The sequence below is a fragment of the Heloderma suspectum genome, chromosome 2, assembly GCF_057233095.1.
Source record: "Heloderma suspectum isolate Gila_16-S chromosome 2, 16-S_ref, whole genome shotgun sequence".
In the NCBI taxonomy this organism is placed as follows: domain Eukaryota; kingdom Metazoa; phylum Chordata; class Lepidosauria; order Squamata; family Helodermatidae; genus Heloderma; species Heloderma suspectum.
Genome location: NC_139459.1, coordinates 348,761,576 through 348,775,064, shown reverse-complemented (window position 1 = coordinate 348,775,064; position 13,489 = coordinate 348,761,576). Strand labels below are relative to the sequence as shown.

The 13,489-nt window shown below is 47.7% G+C and overlaps 1 protein-coding gene across 5 annotated transcripts in view; it reads left to right on the top strand.

The window, feature by feature from the left end:
* Positions 1–13,489, top strand: part of LOC146355467 (tripartite motif-containing protein 10-like) — a 35,666-nt gene that overhangs the window by 19,208 nt on the left and 2,969 nt on the right. For 2 of the 5 annotated variants that reach the window (XM_084840923.1, XM_084840926.1), the window contains exons 6-8: positions 327–442; positions 2,231–2,372; positions 5,873–5,905. In XM_084840923.1, coding sequence (XP_084697049.1) covers positions 327–442; positions 2,231–2,372; positions 5,873–5,905 — 291 coding nt within the window. Of the gene's footprint in view, positions 1–326; positions 443–2,230; positions 3,355–5,872; positions 5,906–8,295; positions 11,933–13,489 lie in introns of those variants that run through there. The other 3 variants (XM_084840922.1, XM_084840924.1, XM_084840925.1) reach the window with 2 other exon arrangements.

Here is a 13,489-nt window from a genome sequence, read left to right as displayed (position 1 = left end):
GAAGCCCCAGTAAATTGCAGGATTTTTAACCTTGTGTGATGAAGCCCTTAATCTGAATCCAAGCAAGAATGTGCACATTTGCATAATTTATAGATTTGGGTGGTGAAGGCAGGGCCAATCCAAGATGTTTGGCTGCCTGAGGTGGAGCCCAAATGAGCACTTTTTAACAGCGTTGCAGTACGGTTCAGACACCAGTCCCCTGCCTTCTCCCATCCTCCCTTCTCAAAAGTGGGGCCACCTGCAGGTAAGTGGCTTAACATGTTCCAGAGAATGCAGCATCGAAGTATCTGGAATCTATAATAATACAATATTTTTTCTTTCTCCAGGTGTATGAAGGAGAAGTGTGAGAATCCTGTGGCTTTTCCTCCTGCGACGAAGTGGAGGATCTCGGAATTCTGTGATATAAATTTCTTTCTGGAAGGTGCCACGAAGGAATTCAAAGGTAAAGGAGACAAAGTGCAAGGACAGTGCAGTGCAGGGCTGGGCAACCTGTCCCCCCCAATCCGCCCCAAGTTGTTGCTGGACTGCAGCTCCCATCATCCCTCACCATTAGCCCTGCTGGTTAGGGCTGATGAGGCTTGCAGTCCAACAATGTCTGGAGGGCCGCAAGCTGCCCCCCCCCCAGTAGAAATGAACGGGGAGCAAACAGGAGTTGGCGGGGGGGGGGCTAACATTTTTTTTTCTTTTTTAACAAACTTTTTTTTCCCATTTATTTGTCTTGTAACACACACTTCCACACCAGTGGGACTCTGCTTTTAACCTCTGCTGAGCAGAGGAGCAGGCACAGGCTAGTGTAGAACAATCACAAAGCTATATACAAAAAGGGAAAAGAGGCTATGGAAGGACAAGACTTTCCAGTGGTGGTGACATGCAAGGTGTGTGCCATGTTTGTTTTCTTGCCTGAGAACAACACGGCCTACACCTGCAACAAGGGCAAGTTGATCACGCTGCTGGAAGAAAAAGTAAGTGGACTGGAGCGGCGACTGTCAACCCTCCAAGGAATAAGAGAACACAAAGAGTTCTTGGACAGAATGGGGGAACTACAGCAGCAAAGGGAAGACCAGAAGCTTGAAGAGCAACAGCAAGATGAGGCAGAACTGGGAAATGCTGAGGTGAGGAAAAATGGAGTAGAGGATACTCCTTGGAAAAGGGTGACAGTTAGGAGAAGAAGAACTAGATGCCACTCTGCACCAGTGGAAGCAGTGGAGCTGTGGAACCAATTCCAGGTACTTGCGGATGAGACTGGAGGACAGCCTGCAGAGGAAGAATCACAGGGGAAGCTGCATGAGAGTGAGCAAGAGGCTGAAGGTCAGTCAAGCAGAGGCAATGAAACCCAGGCTTACAAGAAGAGAATAGTAGTAGTAGTGGGAGACTCCTTGCTACATGGGATGAAGACCCAAGTATGTCGTGAAGACCCGTGGACTCACCAGGTATGTTGTCTCCCAGGAGGACAGATTAGAGACGTGACTGAAAGGTTGCCTGCACTCATAAAGCCCACTGACAGGTATCCCTTTCTTCTCATCCATGTGGGAACAAATGATACCGCCAAGCGAAGCTACGAAGAAATCATGTCAGACTTTGAAGCTTTGGGAAGGAAACTCAAGAACTTTGGGCCCAGATAGTTTTCTCATCCATCCTTCCAGTAGTTAGAAGAGGGATAGAAAGGGAAAGAAAAATGCTCCAGGTGAATGAATGGCTACAAAGGTGGTGCCGACACGAGAGATTTGGATTCTGGGACCACGGCCTATACTTCCTGAAAGATGGGCTGTTGGCAAGGGCCGGGTTGCACTTCACAAAGGATGGGAAGAATGTGTTTGGCCACAGCATGAAGAACTTCATCAGGAGGGCTTTAAACTGAATCCTGCGGGGAAGGGAGATGTAAAGTTGGGGGTAACAGTGTACGTAGGCTCATGCCCTGCAACGGAGAGAACAGCTCTAATAGCGCCCAATAATAGTCTTCAGACACATGTAGGAAGAAAGCCAGACTATGAAGCACATGGTCTTCGATGTCTATATACTAATGCCCAGAGTATGGGAAACAAACAGAACGAGCTTGAACTCTTAATACAAGAGGGAAATTATGACTTGATAGGTATAACTGAGGCTTGGTGGGATGACTCTCATGACTGGAATACAGCAATGGAAGGATATAACTTGTTCAAAAAGAACAGGAGGAACAGAAAGGGAGGTGGGGTTGCACTGTATGTGAAAAATACATATCTCTGCACAGAAATACAGGAGGAGGAGCTTGGTAGCCCCATCGAGAACATGTGGATCAAAATAAATGGAGCAAAGAATAAAAGGAACCTGGTGGTCAGAGTTTACTACCAGCCACCCAACCAAGGAGAAGATGAGGATGAAACTTTTGAAAAGCAAGTTTATTTATTTATTTATTTATTGCATTTATACCTCGCCTTTCTTCCTCTCGCAAGGAACCCAAGGCGGCTTACATTATCCTCTCCATTTTATCCTCACAACAACAACCCTGTGAGGTGGGTTGGGCTGAGAGTCTGTGACTGGCCCAAAGTCACCCAGTGAGCTTTCATGGCCGAGTGGGGACTAGAACCCAGATCTCCCAGCTCCTAGTCCAACACTCTTGCCACTAAGGAAGCATGATGTAGTAGTAATGGGGGACTTCAATTTCCCCAATATTTGTTGGGAGACAAATTCTGCAAAACATGGCCCCTCCAGGAAATTCCTGACTTGTGTGGCAGATAACTTCCTCCTACAGAAAGTCGAGGAAGGAACTAGAGGATCAGCTATCCTTGACCTGATCCTAACCAACAGAGATGACTTAGTGGATCAAGTAGCAGTTACAGGAACTCTGGGGGAAAGCGACCATGTTGTACTTCAGTTCTTGGTTCGAAGGGAAGCAAAAGCCAAGTGTAGTCAAACACGTACCCTGGATTTTAGGAAAGCTGATTTTAATAAACTCAGAACAATGATCAGTCACGTCCCATGGCAAGTGACTCTAATGAGAAAAGGAGTCCAAGATGGGTGGGAGCTTTTAAAAAAGGAAATTCTCAGGGCACAATTACAAACCATTCCAACAAGAAGAAAAGGTGGAAGACAACAGAAGAAGCCAATGTGGCTGCACAAAAAGCTTAGAGATGACCCGAAAACAAAAAAGGACACATATAGGAAGTGGAAAGAAGGTCAAGCAACAAAGGAAGAGTACAGGTAGGTAGCACAGAATTGCAGGGATGGCGTCAGGAAGGCTAATGCTGAGAACGAGATGAGGTTAGCGAGGGATGCTAAAAAAATAAAAAGGCTTTCTTCAGCTACGTGCATAGTAAAAGGCAGAGGAAAGAAATGGTGGTTCAGCTATTAAATAAGGATGGCAAAATGATAACAGATGACAAAGAAAGGGCAGAGGTGCTCAATTCCTACTTTGGTTCAGTCTTCTCCCAAAAGAGGGTCTATGACGCCCCTGGCAAAGGTGAAGTACAGGCTGAAGGGGCAGGATTGCAGCTTGAGATCGATAGGCATATGGTCAAGGAACACCTAAGTACTTTGAATGAGTTCAAATCTCCAGGGCCAGATGAACTGCATCCTAGAGTCATAAAGGAACTGGCAGAAGAACTCTCAGAACCGCTGTCTATTCTCTTTGAGAAATCATGGAGGACAGGTGAAGTGCCAGATGCCTGGAGGAGGGCTAATGTTGTCCCTACCTTCAGAAAGGGTAAAAAGGAGGAACCTGGGAACTACAGACCAGTCAGTCTGACATCAATCCCTGGGAAAATTCTGGAGCAGATGATCAATCCATCTGGAAACACCTTGAACACAATGCAGTGATTACTCGAAGCCAACATGGATTTGTCAAGAACAAATCCTGCCGGATGAATCTGATCTCATTTTTTGATCAAGTAACCTCCCTTGTGGACCATGGGAATGCTGTAGACATCATATACCTCGACTTCAGCAAAGCTTTTGACAAAGTGCCCCATGATATCCTGATGAGCAAACTAGCTCAAAGTGGGCTAGATGAAACAACGATCCGGTGGTTCCACAGTTGGCTACAGAATCGGACTCAAAGAGTGCTTATCAATGGGACCTTCTCAAACTGGGGAGAGGTAACGAGTGGGGTACCGCAGGGCTCGGTCCTGGGCCCAGTGCTCTTCAACATTTTTATTAATGATTTGGAGGAGGAGGTGCAGGGAAAGCTGATAAAATTTTCAGATGACACAAAATTGGGTGAGATAGCTAATACTTTGGAAGACAGAAACAAAATTCAAAGTGAACTTGATAGACTGGAACACTGGGCAGAAAACAACAGAATGACATTTAATGGGGATAAATGCCAAGTTCTGCACCTAGGAAAAAGAAACCAAATGCACACTTACAAGATGGGGGATACGTGGCTCAACAACACTACAAGCAAGAAGGATCTTGGAATTGTTGTCGATCACAAGGTGAATATGAGCCAACAATGTGATGTGGCTGCAAAAAAGGCAAATGCTAGTTTGGGCTGCATTAATAGAAGCAGAGCTTCGAATTCCCAGGAAGTACTAGTTCCCCTCTACTCTGCACTGGTTAGGCCTCATCTGGAGTACTGTGTCCAGTTCCAGGCACCACACTTTTAAGAAGGATGCAGACAAACTGGAGGGGGTTCAGAGGAGGACAACAAAGATGATCAGGGGACTGGAAACAAAGCCCTAATAGGAGAGACTGAAAGAACTGGGCATGTTTAGCCTTGAGAAGAGAAGACTGAGGGGAGATATGATGGCGCTTTTCAAGTACTTGAAAGGTTGTCACAGAGAGGAAGGCCAGTATCTCTTCTTGGTCATCCCAGAGTGCAGGACACGGAATAATGGGCTCAAGTTACAGGAAGCCAAAATCCAGCTGAACATCAGGAAAAACGTCTTGACTGTTAGAGCAACACAACAACGGAACCAATGACCTAGGGAGGTGGTGGGCTCTCCCACACTGGAGGAATTCAAGATGAGGGTGGACAACCCCCTGCTCAATGCAGGAATCCAAGTCAGCGCATCCCCGACAGGTGGCTGTTCAGCTTCATCTTGAATGCCCCCAGTGTGGGAAAGCCTACCACCTCCCTAGGGAATTGGTTCCATTGTCATTGTCAGGAGCGCCTTGGCGGCCTCTCTCAGTAGATTCCAATAGCCACCTCAAGACACAGACAAAAGGATTTCTTTTCAAAGCTTCAATCCTTTTACAACTTAATGACTCTTTCAGATGCTAATCACCAGCGACTAAAGCAAGGAACAGCAGAGTGGCCTAAGCTTTAAGTAGGGATCCCCTACTTAAGCTTTAAGTAGTTGATCTCCGTTTGAAAGAGAGTCACTTGAAGACCCTGAACTTATGGGCTAGGGAGAGATCCTCCCTCTTTCCCATGGGAGGCGGCCATTGCTTGCGCGCCAAACGGGCGCTACGCCTCCTTTCCACGCCCTCCATCGCTCGTCGCTCTTTGCGTCTGCATTGAGCATCTAAGAAGCCCCCCTCCCGCACTCCCTCACTACCAGGGTCACTATCTCTGGAATGCCGGCAGGAGGAATCTCTGCCAGGTGCTGAGCCTGTGAGGGATGAGCTGGCTCCTCTCCCACAGATTGCTGTTCCTCCTCAGAATCAGAACTGCTCTGGGGCTCTCTGGGCTCAGTTTCCACCCTGACAGTCGTATTGCTCTGACAGTCAGGAAGTTTTTCCTGATGTTCAGCCGGAATCTGGCTTCCTGTAACTTGAGCCCATTATTCCGTGTCCTGCACTCTGGGATGATAGAGAAGAGATCATGGCCTTCCTCTCTGTGACAACCTTTCAAGTACCTGAAGAGCGCCATCTTCAGATAATTACAGAAACTGAGACTCTGTTGCTAACCCAGTGCTGTGATGCTTAATCTTTATTACTTTTCCTTCCCCAGACACTTTGGCATCTGGATATCACCTGCAGAAAGGTAAATTTTGGGGACAAGCAAAAGGTCTAATTGCAGGGTGGGTCGGGGACATCTAAGCTGCCAATGAGTATTTCACCAGCCTTAGAACGGTTCTATACTAGGAATTGAGAGCTCATTCTTAAGCTGACCAAGCAACAGGAACGCAAAATGAGCCTTAGCTATGTGTGTGTTTAATTCCTTTGGCAGAACGCTGCTTGCAGAATGCATCATACATTTATTGGTCATAGTATAGCTTGTTTTCCTATAAATATCTGGATTTTTTTCCCCTGCCCTTTCAGAATGTAGGTGGGGTGTGTTTCTGTTAAGAATAAAACAAATGATGCGGTATCTTCCATGTGAATTTGGCCAGCCTTCTCCAACCCAGCACCCTCCAAACTTTCCAAACGACATTTCCCATCATCTGCATCCACTGGGTATATGGGACTTGTAGTCCAGAATGTCTGGAGAGCACGAGATTGGGGAAGGCTGAATGAGACCAAAACAATAGTTCCCTTGGTGTGTTATTCACATAACGGGACTCCAAGGTGTTGAAAGGGAAGCAGGGCCCTGCCTCCTGGCCCCACTCTCGATGTCACGCATGCCGGCCAGCCCTGCCCCATGATGGCCATGCATTGATTGGGGACTTCTATAGTGGGAAAGCCCACTTATGGAGGCTTTCATGTGGTCAGGAACCCCGTATAGTCAGGGTTCCCGATTGCATGGAAGCCTAAACGTATAGAAGTCTTCATGAGCAAGCTTCTCCAGTGCCAAGGATGGGGAAAGTGTGGCCCTCCACTTGTTGCTGGATCGCAGCTCCAGTCAGCCCAGGCCATAACCAGTGGTGAGGCAGTCCAGCAGCATCTGGAGGGCTACACTTTCCCCCTCCTTGCCCAATGCAAGTTCAGCATGGGGACCCTGGGGCCAGGGAGCCTTGTGATTTCAGCAGGACATTTTGCTGCCTGAGGTGAAGAACAAGATGGCGCCCTCTCCCGTTCCATGTACAAAAGCCGACTGGGGTGTTTCTTCTGTGCTGACAATGGAACGGCATCTTCCACCGCACCTGTAGGCCGCCGGTTAGCTTAGGGGGCCCAGGGCAGGCTGCTTGGCACTCAGCGCTCTCCTCCAACACCTTGCTGCCGCTTCCCAGCATCTGCCGCTTGAGGCAACCACCTCGTTCTGCCTAATGGTAGGGCCTGGCCCTGGATTTCAGGGCCAGGCCCTACCACTGCTCCTTCTGCATGTGGAACACTTTCACATGACACACATGAAGGGGGCTATTATGAACAGAAAGTTTTCCCTGCCCAGAGACCCCTTTTTGCTAAAGCACAACTGATGCAAGGGGGCTGAACTATCATTGCTGTTAGACCTAGAACCGAGGGTCATATTACATCAGGGCTGTGGAATCTCTTTCAGCTCGAGGGCCAAATTCCATTTTGGAGAACCACTCGGGGGCCACATTCCAGTAGTGGGTAGGGCCAAAGCCAAAAGGGGACCGGGCCAAAAATACTAGAAATACCCCCCAAATACCAGTATATTTTAGTTTCAAGCTCTTATTGCCCAGTAACTAAGCTTTAGAAGACTCATTAAACCTTTTTGAATGGGGGAGAACAGCAAAAGCTGGGAAACCGTCAAACCCCCTCCCCCCCGGGCGGGAGGAGTGGTCCCTAGGGAAGAGGGGTGGCCTTCCGGGGATCTCCAGAGGGCAAGATCTGGCCCACGGGCCTGAGTTTTGACACCCCTGGTTTACATGCTAGCTTGGAGAGTAGAACCGCTATGCATGGAAAGCAGGAAGTTCTCAGAGGTGTCGAAGTGAAACTTGTTAATTTAAGCCCAACACGTTTTGGAGTATGAGGTTCCTTCATCAGGGGCAATCTTAAGAACATCAGAAGAGCCCTGCTGGATCAGACCAAGGGTCCATCTAGTCCAGCATTCTGTTCACACAGTGGCCAACCAGCTGTCGACCTGGAACCCACTAGCAGGGCATGAGCACAACAGCACCCTCCCCCCCCGATGTTCCCCAGCAACTGGTGCACACAGGCTCACTTCCTCTGGTACTGGAGGTAGCCCATAACCATCAGGACTAGCAACCATTGATAGCCTTTTCCTCCAGGAATTTGTCTAACCCCCTTTTAAAGCCATCCAGATTGGTGGCCATCACTACATGCTGTGGTAGTGAATTCCATAGTTTAACTATGCGCTGTGTGAAGGAGTCCTTTCTTCCTTATAAAATGCAGATGCTGCGAAGAAACGTAACCAGCTGACTCAGATGGTGGCTATCCTTCATCATCTGTGCACAACTGGTCGATAAAATGGTCCCATCTTCTGGATCAGACGTGTGATGTTGTCACCCAGCAAAAGTAGATCCCGTTTATGGTTCGATGCATTTTTTAAATGTCTTCCTTCTTCTGCAGAGAGTGTGATCCTGGATGAAAACACAGCTCATGCCAAACTCATCCTGTCTAAGGATCATAAAAGTGTGAGAGTCGGAGACAGTCCTCAAGTCCTGCCTGAAGACCTTTCACGATTCAATCACTGGCAATGCATCCTGGGATGTGAGGGATTTACGTCCGGCAGACATTGCTGGGAGATCCTTGTGGAAAATCAGGAAAATTGGGCTGTTGGGGTGGCCAGAAGCTCTGTGGTGAGGAAAGGCAGGTTTTCCTTTGGCCCTACAGAAGGGTTCTGGACGGTGGGGAAATGGGGCGGTCAATACTGGGCTCTTGATTATCCTGACCGTCTTCGACTTTCCCCAGATAGAGAGCTGAAGAGGATCCGTGTGTCCCTGAACTACCCTGGGGCCCGGGTGGCATTTTTTGACGCTGACACAGGGGAGCTTTTCTTTGTGTTCTCCTCAGCCTTGTTCTATAGGGAAAAACTTCACCCCCTCATTTGGGTGTGGGGAACGGCCTATCTCAGACTCTGTTCCTGAGACAAAGGCCTAAAATTCAGCCAACAGGCCTTAGGAACCAGTGGGCAGCACTCTACCTCTCTGTCCCTTCAGTTCTGACTTTTCCAGCCTCCCTCCAGGATCCTTCACACTCTGCCAGCAATTGCAGTGTGGACGTGTCCTCAGGGCTGGGCCAAGACACTTTGCTGCCTGAGGCACAGCAGCAAATGCCGCCCCCCATTGACCCAAGTCAAGGTGCACAGTACCCAGAGCCAGCCAAGTGATTTTGCACATGAGGCAGAGAATCCTACAATTCCTGGCAGTAAAAATACAGTAACAGCAAATTAAATAGCTAACAATTATCTGCCCTTTCATTATGCCCCAAACCGATTGTCTGAGGCAGCTGCTTCACTCCATCTAATGGTAGGGCCGGCCCTGCTTGTCCTGTTTGTGTGCTCCCTGTAGGCATCTGTTGGGAAATGGAACGCCGAACCAGATAGGCCTTTGGTCTGATCCAGCAGGGCTTTTCTTAGGTTCTTACAATTCTCCAGCTGTGGATGGTACAAAGCAGGCAGTTCTCAAGGAGCTGAGAAGGGACACTGGCTGGGGTGAATCAGGGGCTTCTTGCTGTCTTCTAACCTCAGCTGGAAGGTGCATTCCGAGCCACCCAAAGGGTCCCCAGACACCATTGCCCCAGCCTCTCCTTTCCAAAGTAGAGGAGAAGAAGAGACCTAGATTGTCAGTGCATGTACTGCCTGCTTGCACCCCAGCTGTTCTCTCCCTTCGCAACAGAGGAGAGAAGGTGGTGGCCACCATGTGGAGCCCCTAGAAGGTTCCCTCTGCACTCCTGTGGAGCCTTCTCAGAAATAGATTTAGGGCATTTCTACACCAGCCTAGAATCCTACATTTAAAACGGGCCTTTCTGCTTCCGTTTTAAATGCAGGATCACGACGACTCCCTTTTTCACACACTTCCTTTCCCCCCACCCGCTTCCCCCTCCTTCCCCTCGTAGCTGAGTCTTCCATTCTCTTTCATTGATCGCACTCCTCTTCTTGCCGCTTTAACTCTTTTCATGGAGGAAACTGAAGCGGAACACAGCGGGGTAATTTGATAGCTCATTATCTGTGATGGATTTAAAAACAGAACAGAGGGCATTTAGTGCAGGAGGGTCACGGCAGGGTCACTGCATCATGAAATTTCCCACAAACTTCCATGAAGACGCAACCTCAGTCGCAGGATAAAAGCCACAAACTTCCGTGAAGGAGCCCTTAGTCCTGCTGCCACATTGCTTACTCCACACACACACGCATGTGTACTCACTCAGCAGGAGGTATAGGGGGCTTCACAGCAAGGAAAGTGGAAATAATTCCTTGGCCGAAGCAGCAGGAGCTTCAAAAAAGATGAGCGTAGCACTAAGGATGATTCATCCACGGAGCTGCTGCTGCAGTATTTAAAATGGGAGGGCAACCTCTGGCCCGCAGAAGCTTGGGCTCCCTCTATGGCCCCCACCATCTACCCCCAAGCCCTGCCTACTCCTTAAGCTCCACCCCCTGGGCTGGAGGCTGCTAGGGGCTTTGTGAGCAGGTGGGGAGAGGAATCCCCTTGTTATCTCCAAGGATCATCCTCCCACTGTCCCCGCCGGAGACCAAAGGATGCCAGGGGCTGTGACACTACCTCCTGAAGCCATTTGGCCCCCACAAGGCTGGGGGGGGTCATCTGGCCACCCCACACAACTCTAGTTGCCCACTCCTGCTTAAAAAAGAAAAAGAGTCAGATCTCCTGTGGTCAGAGAAGACTTAAGGAATTACAAAGGGAAACTATGTAATTGGCTGATTACAGCATTGACTGATCGGCCTTCCCCAATCTGTTGCCCTCCAGATGTTTTGGACTGCAACTCCCAGAATTCCTGCCCATTGGCCATGCTGGCAGGGGCTGATGGGACTTGATGTCCAAAATATCTGGAGAGCACCAGGCTGGGGAAAACTGCTCTAGTCTGTTTCCTATGGATACTTTCAGTTTGTGCAGTTGTGCAAAGAAACCAGCTCTGTCTCAGATGTGCCTTTTTGAGATAAGCTCCCTGAGTTGTTTGTGGCCAATCAGCTGCAGGGGGCAGCCAGTCAGTTACGTAGATGTTTACAGATGCTCAATTTATTCTTTATACATTTAAAATATATTCTCCTTTTCTGCAATAAAATGGTGCTTATTCCCAAATCAGTGTGTTTAGAAGCAATTGTAAATTACAAAATGGCAGTTGTGGGGGGCTGAAGTAATACAAGATGGCTGTCTAAAGGGGGGGGGGGAGTCCATTAGACCCTAAGGTCCAGGGTCTAAAATTACCTACCTGCACTACTGAATGCACTGTATCTGGGGCTGCCCTTTTTTGTGAACCACCCAGAGAGCTTCGGCTATTGGGGTGGTATAGAAATGAAAAAAAAAAAAAGACACTCCGGAAACTTTTAACTGGTTTAGAATGTTGCAGCCAGGCATGTACAGAAGTCTGCTGGGCAGACCATATAGAGCCCATTTTTTTCCCATGTGGCATCTATTTCATTTCTGGGCTCAACTCCTGGATTTGTTTTATGGTTTGGCGGATTGCTGATTGCTCAAAGTCATTTTTAGATATATGTTGTCTCTGTATATACTGTCGTATGATTTTATGTTTTAAAATTCTGCATGTTGTGTTTTTAACATTTTTAATCTTTGTAAACCACCCAGAGAGTTTCAGCAATGGGGTGGTATAAAAATGTAATAAATAATAATCTTAGGTGCTGTTTCGGGCCGTTAAAGACCCAAACAGCCTGGGACCAGCATATCTCAGGCTTTGCCTCCTCCTCTGTGAACCTGCTTGAAGTCTCCACTCTGTTTCTCATGTCCCTTTGCCAACAGAAGTGTGATTAGGAGGGATTGGGCGGCTGGCCTTTTTAGCTGTGGCACCTAGACTGTGGAATAACTGTCCAGGAGAGGTTCATCTTTGGCCAGTGGGGCCAAAGACCCAATGAGGTCTTAAGCCTGCTCTTCCAGTGGGCATTTTTTTTAGTCAGAGCCTTTGATGATGCGTTTTTGTTTAGATTTTGTTATGGTTTATATTTTTTATATGTAAATCATCTTGAATGTAACTGTATCACAGAAATGCCTAAAATAAATTTATAAACAGATCTGTACATTATTGTTCTACAGGGTGATCATTAGATCACAAATAGGTAGCTCCAGGCCTGGATTGTTTGAAAATACCTCGAATTACTGTTGTTATAAATCCGGGTGGGAAATTAGTGGCCTCCCAGATGTTCTGGTTTATCACTCCCATTGGTCCTAGCCAGCATAGCCAGTAGTGCAGCATGATGGGAGTTGTAGGCCAAAATATCTGGAGGGCCACAAATTACCCACTCCTGTTATAAATCCATAGCACTCTTTGGGATGTTGTTAATTTCTTGAGATCTGCTACCTTCGTATTTAGGATCGCCAGGTCAGCATTATTCCAACTCTGTGGCAAAAGCCAAAAGTCTGATTCCAGGGTAGAAGCCAGGTGTGTGAAAGCCCAGAAAAACGGGGGTGGGGGCGGAAATGGAATGTTGGAGAAAAGTTGAAAAACTTCTTCCGCAATATTTTCGTCGTGTTTTGTTATAGCCAACGGCACTTTTGCAAAACTCTGGAACCCAGAATCAAAAGGTAGTAATAATAATTATGTGTAAAGACAGCATTGCTACTGCATTCCTCTCAGTTAGTAAACCAAACCCTCCAATATTTCAGATGAAAGTGGGGACATGTTTGTAACACCCCAGTTTGAATACCAACTACCACTATTTTATTTATTTATTTATTTATTTATTTATTTATTACATTTATATCCCGCCTTTTTTCCTCCAAGGAACTCAAGGCGGCGTACATAATCCTCATCCATTTTATCCTCACAACAACAACCCTGTGAGGTGGGTTGGGCTGAGAGTCTGTGACTGGCCCAAAGTCACCCAGTGAGCTTCCATGGCCGATTGGGGACTAGAACCCGGATCTCCCGACTCTCAGTCCAGCACTCTAGCCACTACACCACACTGGCTCTCACTAACTGAGCGTAAACCCACACACATACTATTGCACTTTGCTGAAGGCTCCTGCTGCGTTGGCAGTAATTATCCCGCACCAATGAAAACTTAAGAGTAGTTTTCTTTTTCCTAAAGATACACTTGAAAAATGTGACACTTCCCTACGACAGCCTTCCCCAACCTGGTGCCCTCCAGATGGATTCGGCTGCAACTCCCAGCATCCCCAGCCACCACACGTCCAGTGTATCTGGAGGGCACCAGGTTGGGGAAGGCTCTCCTACAATACATTATTTTTATTTAAAATATTTCTTGGCCACCTTTCAGGGCAGAAGCCCTCCCAAGGTGGCTTACAGCAATAAAATATATAAAAGCAGTTACCGGGAGTTCAGAACTGACCTCAGCCAGCGTGCGTCATGGCATGCTGTGCCCTGCGTGCTGCTTTAATGACTGTGCGCACCTAATTACATGCATGACTGTGTAAAGCTGCAGGCAGCAAGAAGGCAGCCTAATCTGCTTGCTTGCTTGCTTGCTTGCTTATTAAATTTCTTAATCACGCATCTGGCTAGTCACCTGGCCGCTCTGGGCGATGTACAGCACTACAAACAGTTTAAAATAGTAAAATTAAACATTAAAACATATTTCTAAAAATACCCTAACCCACCCCAAACGCCTTCCTGAACA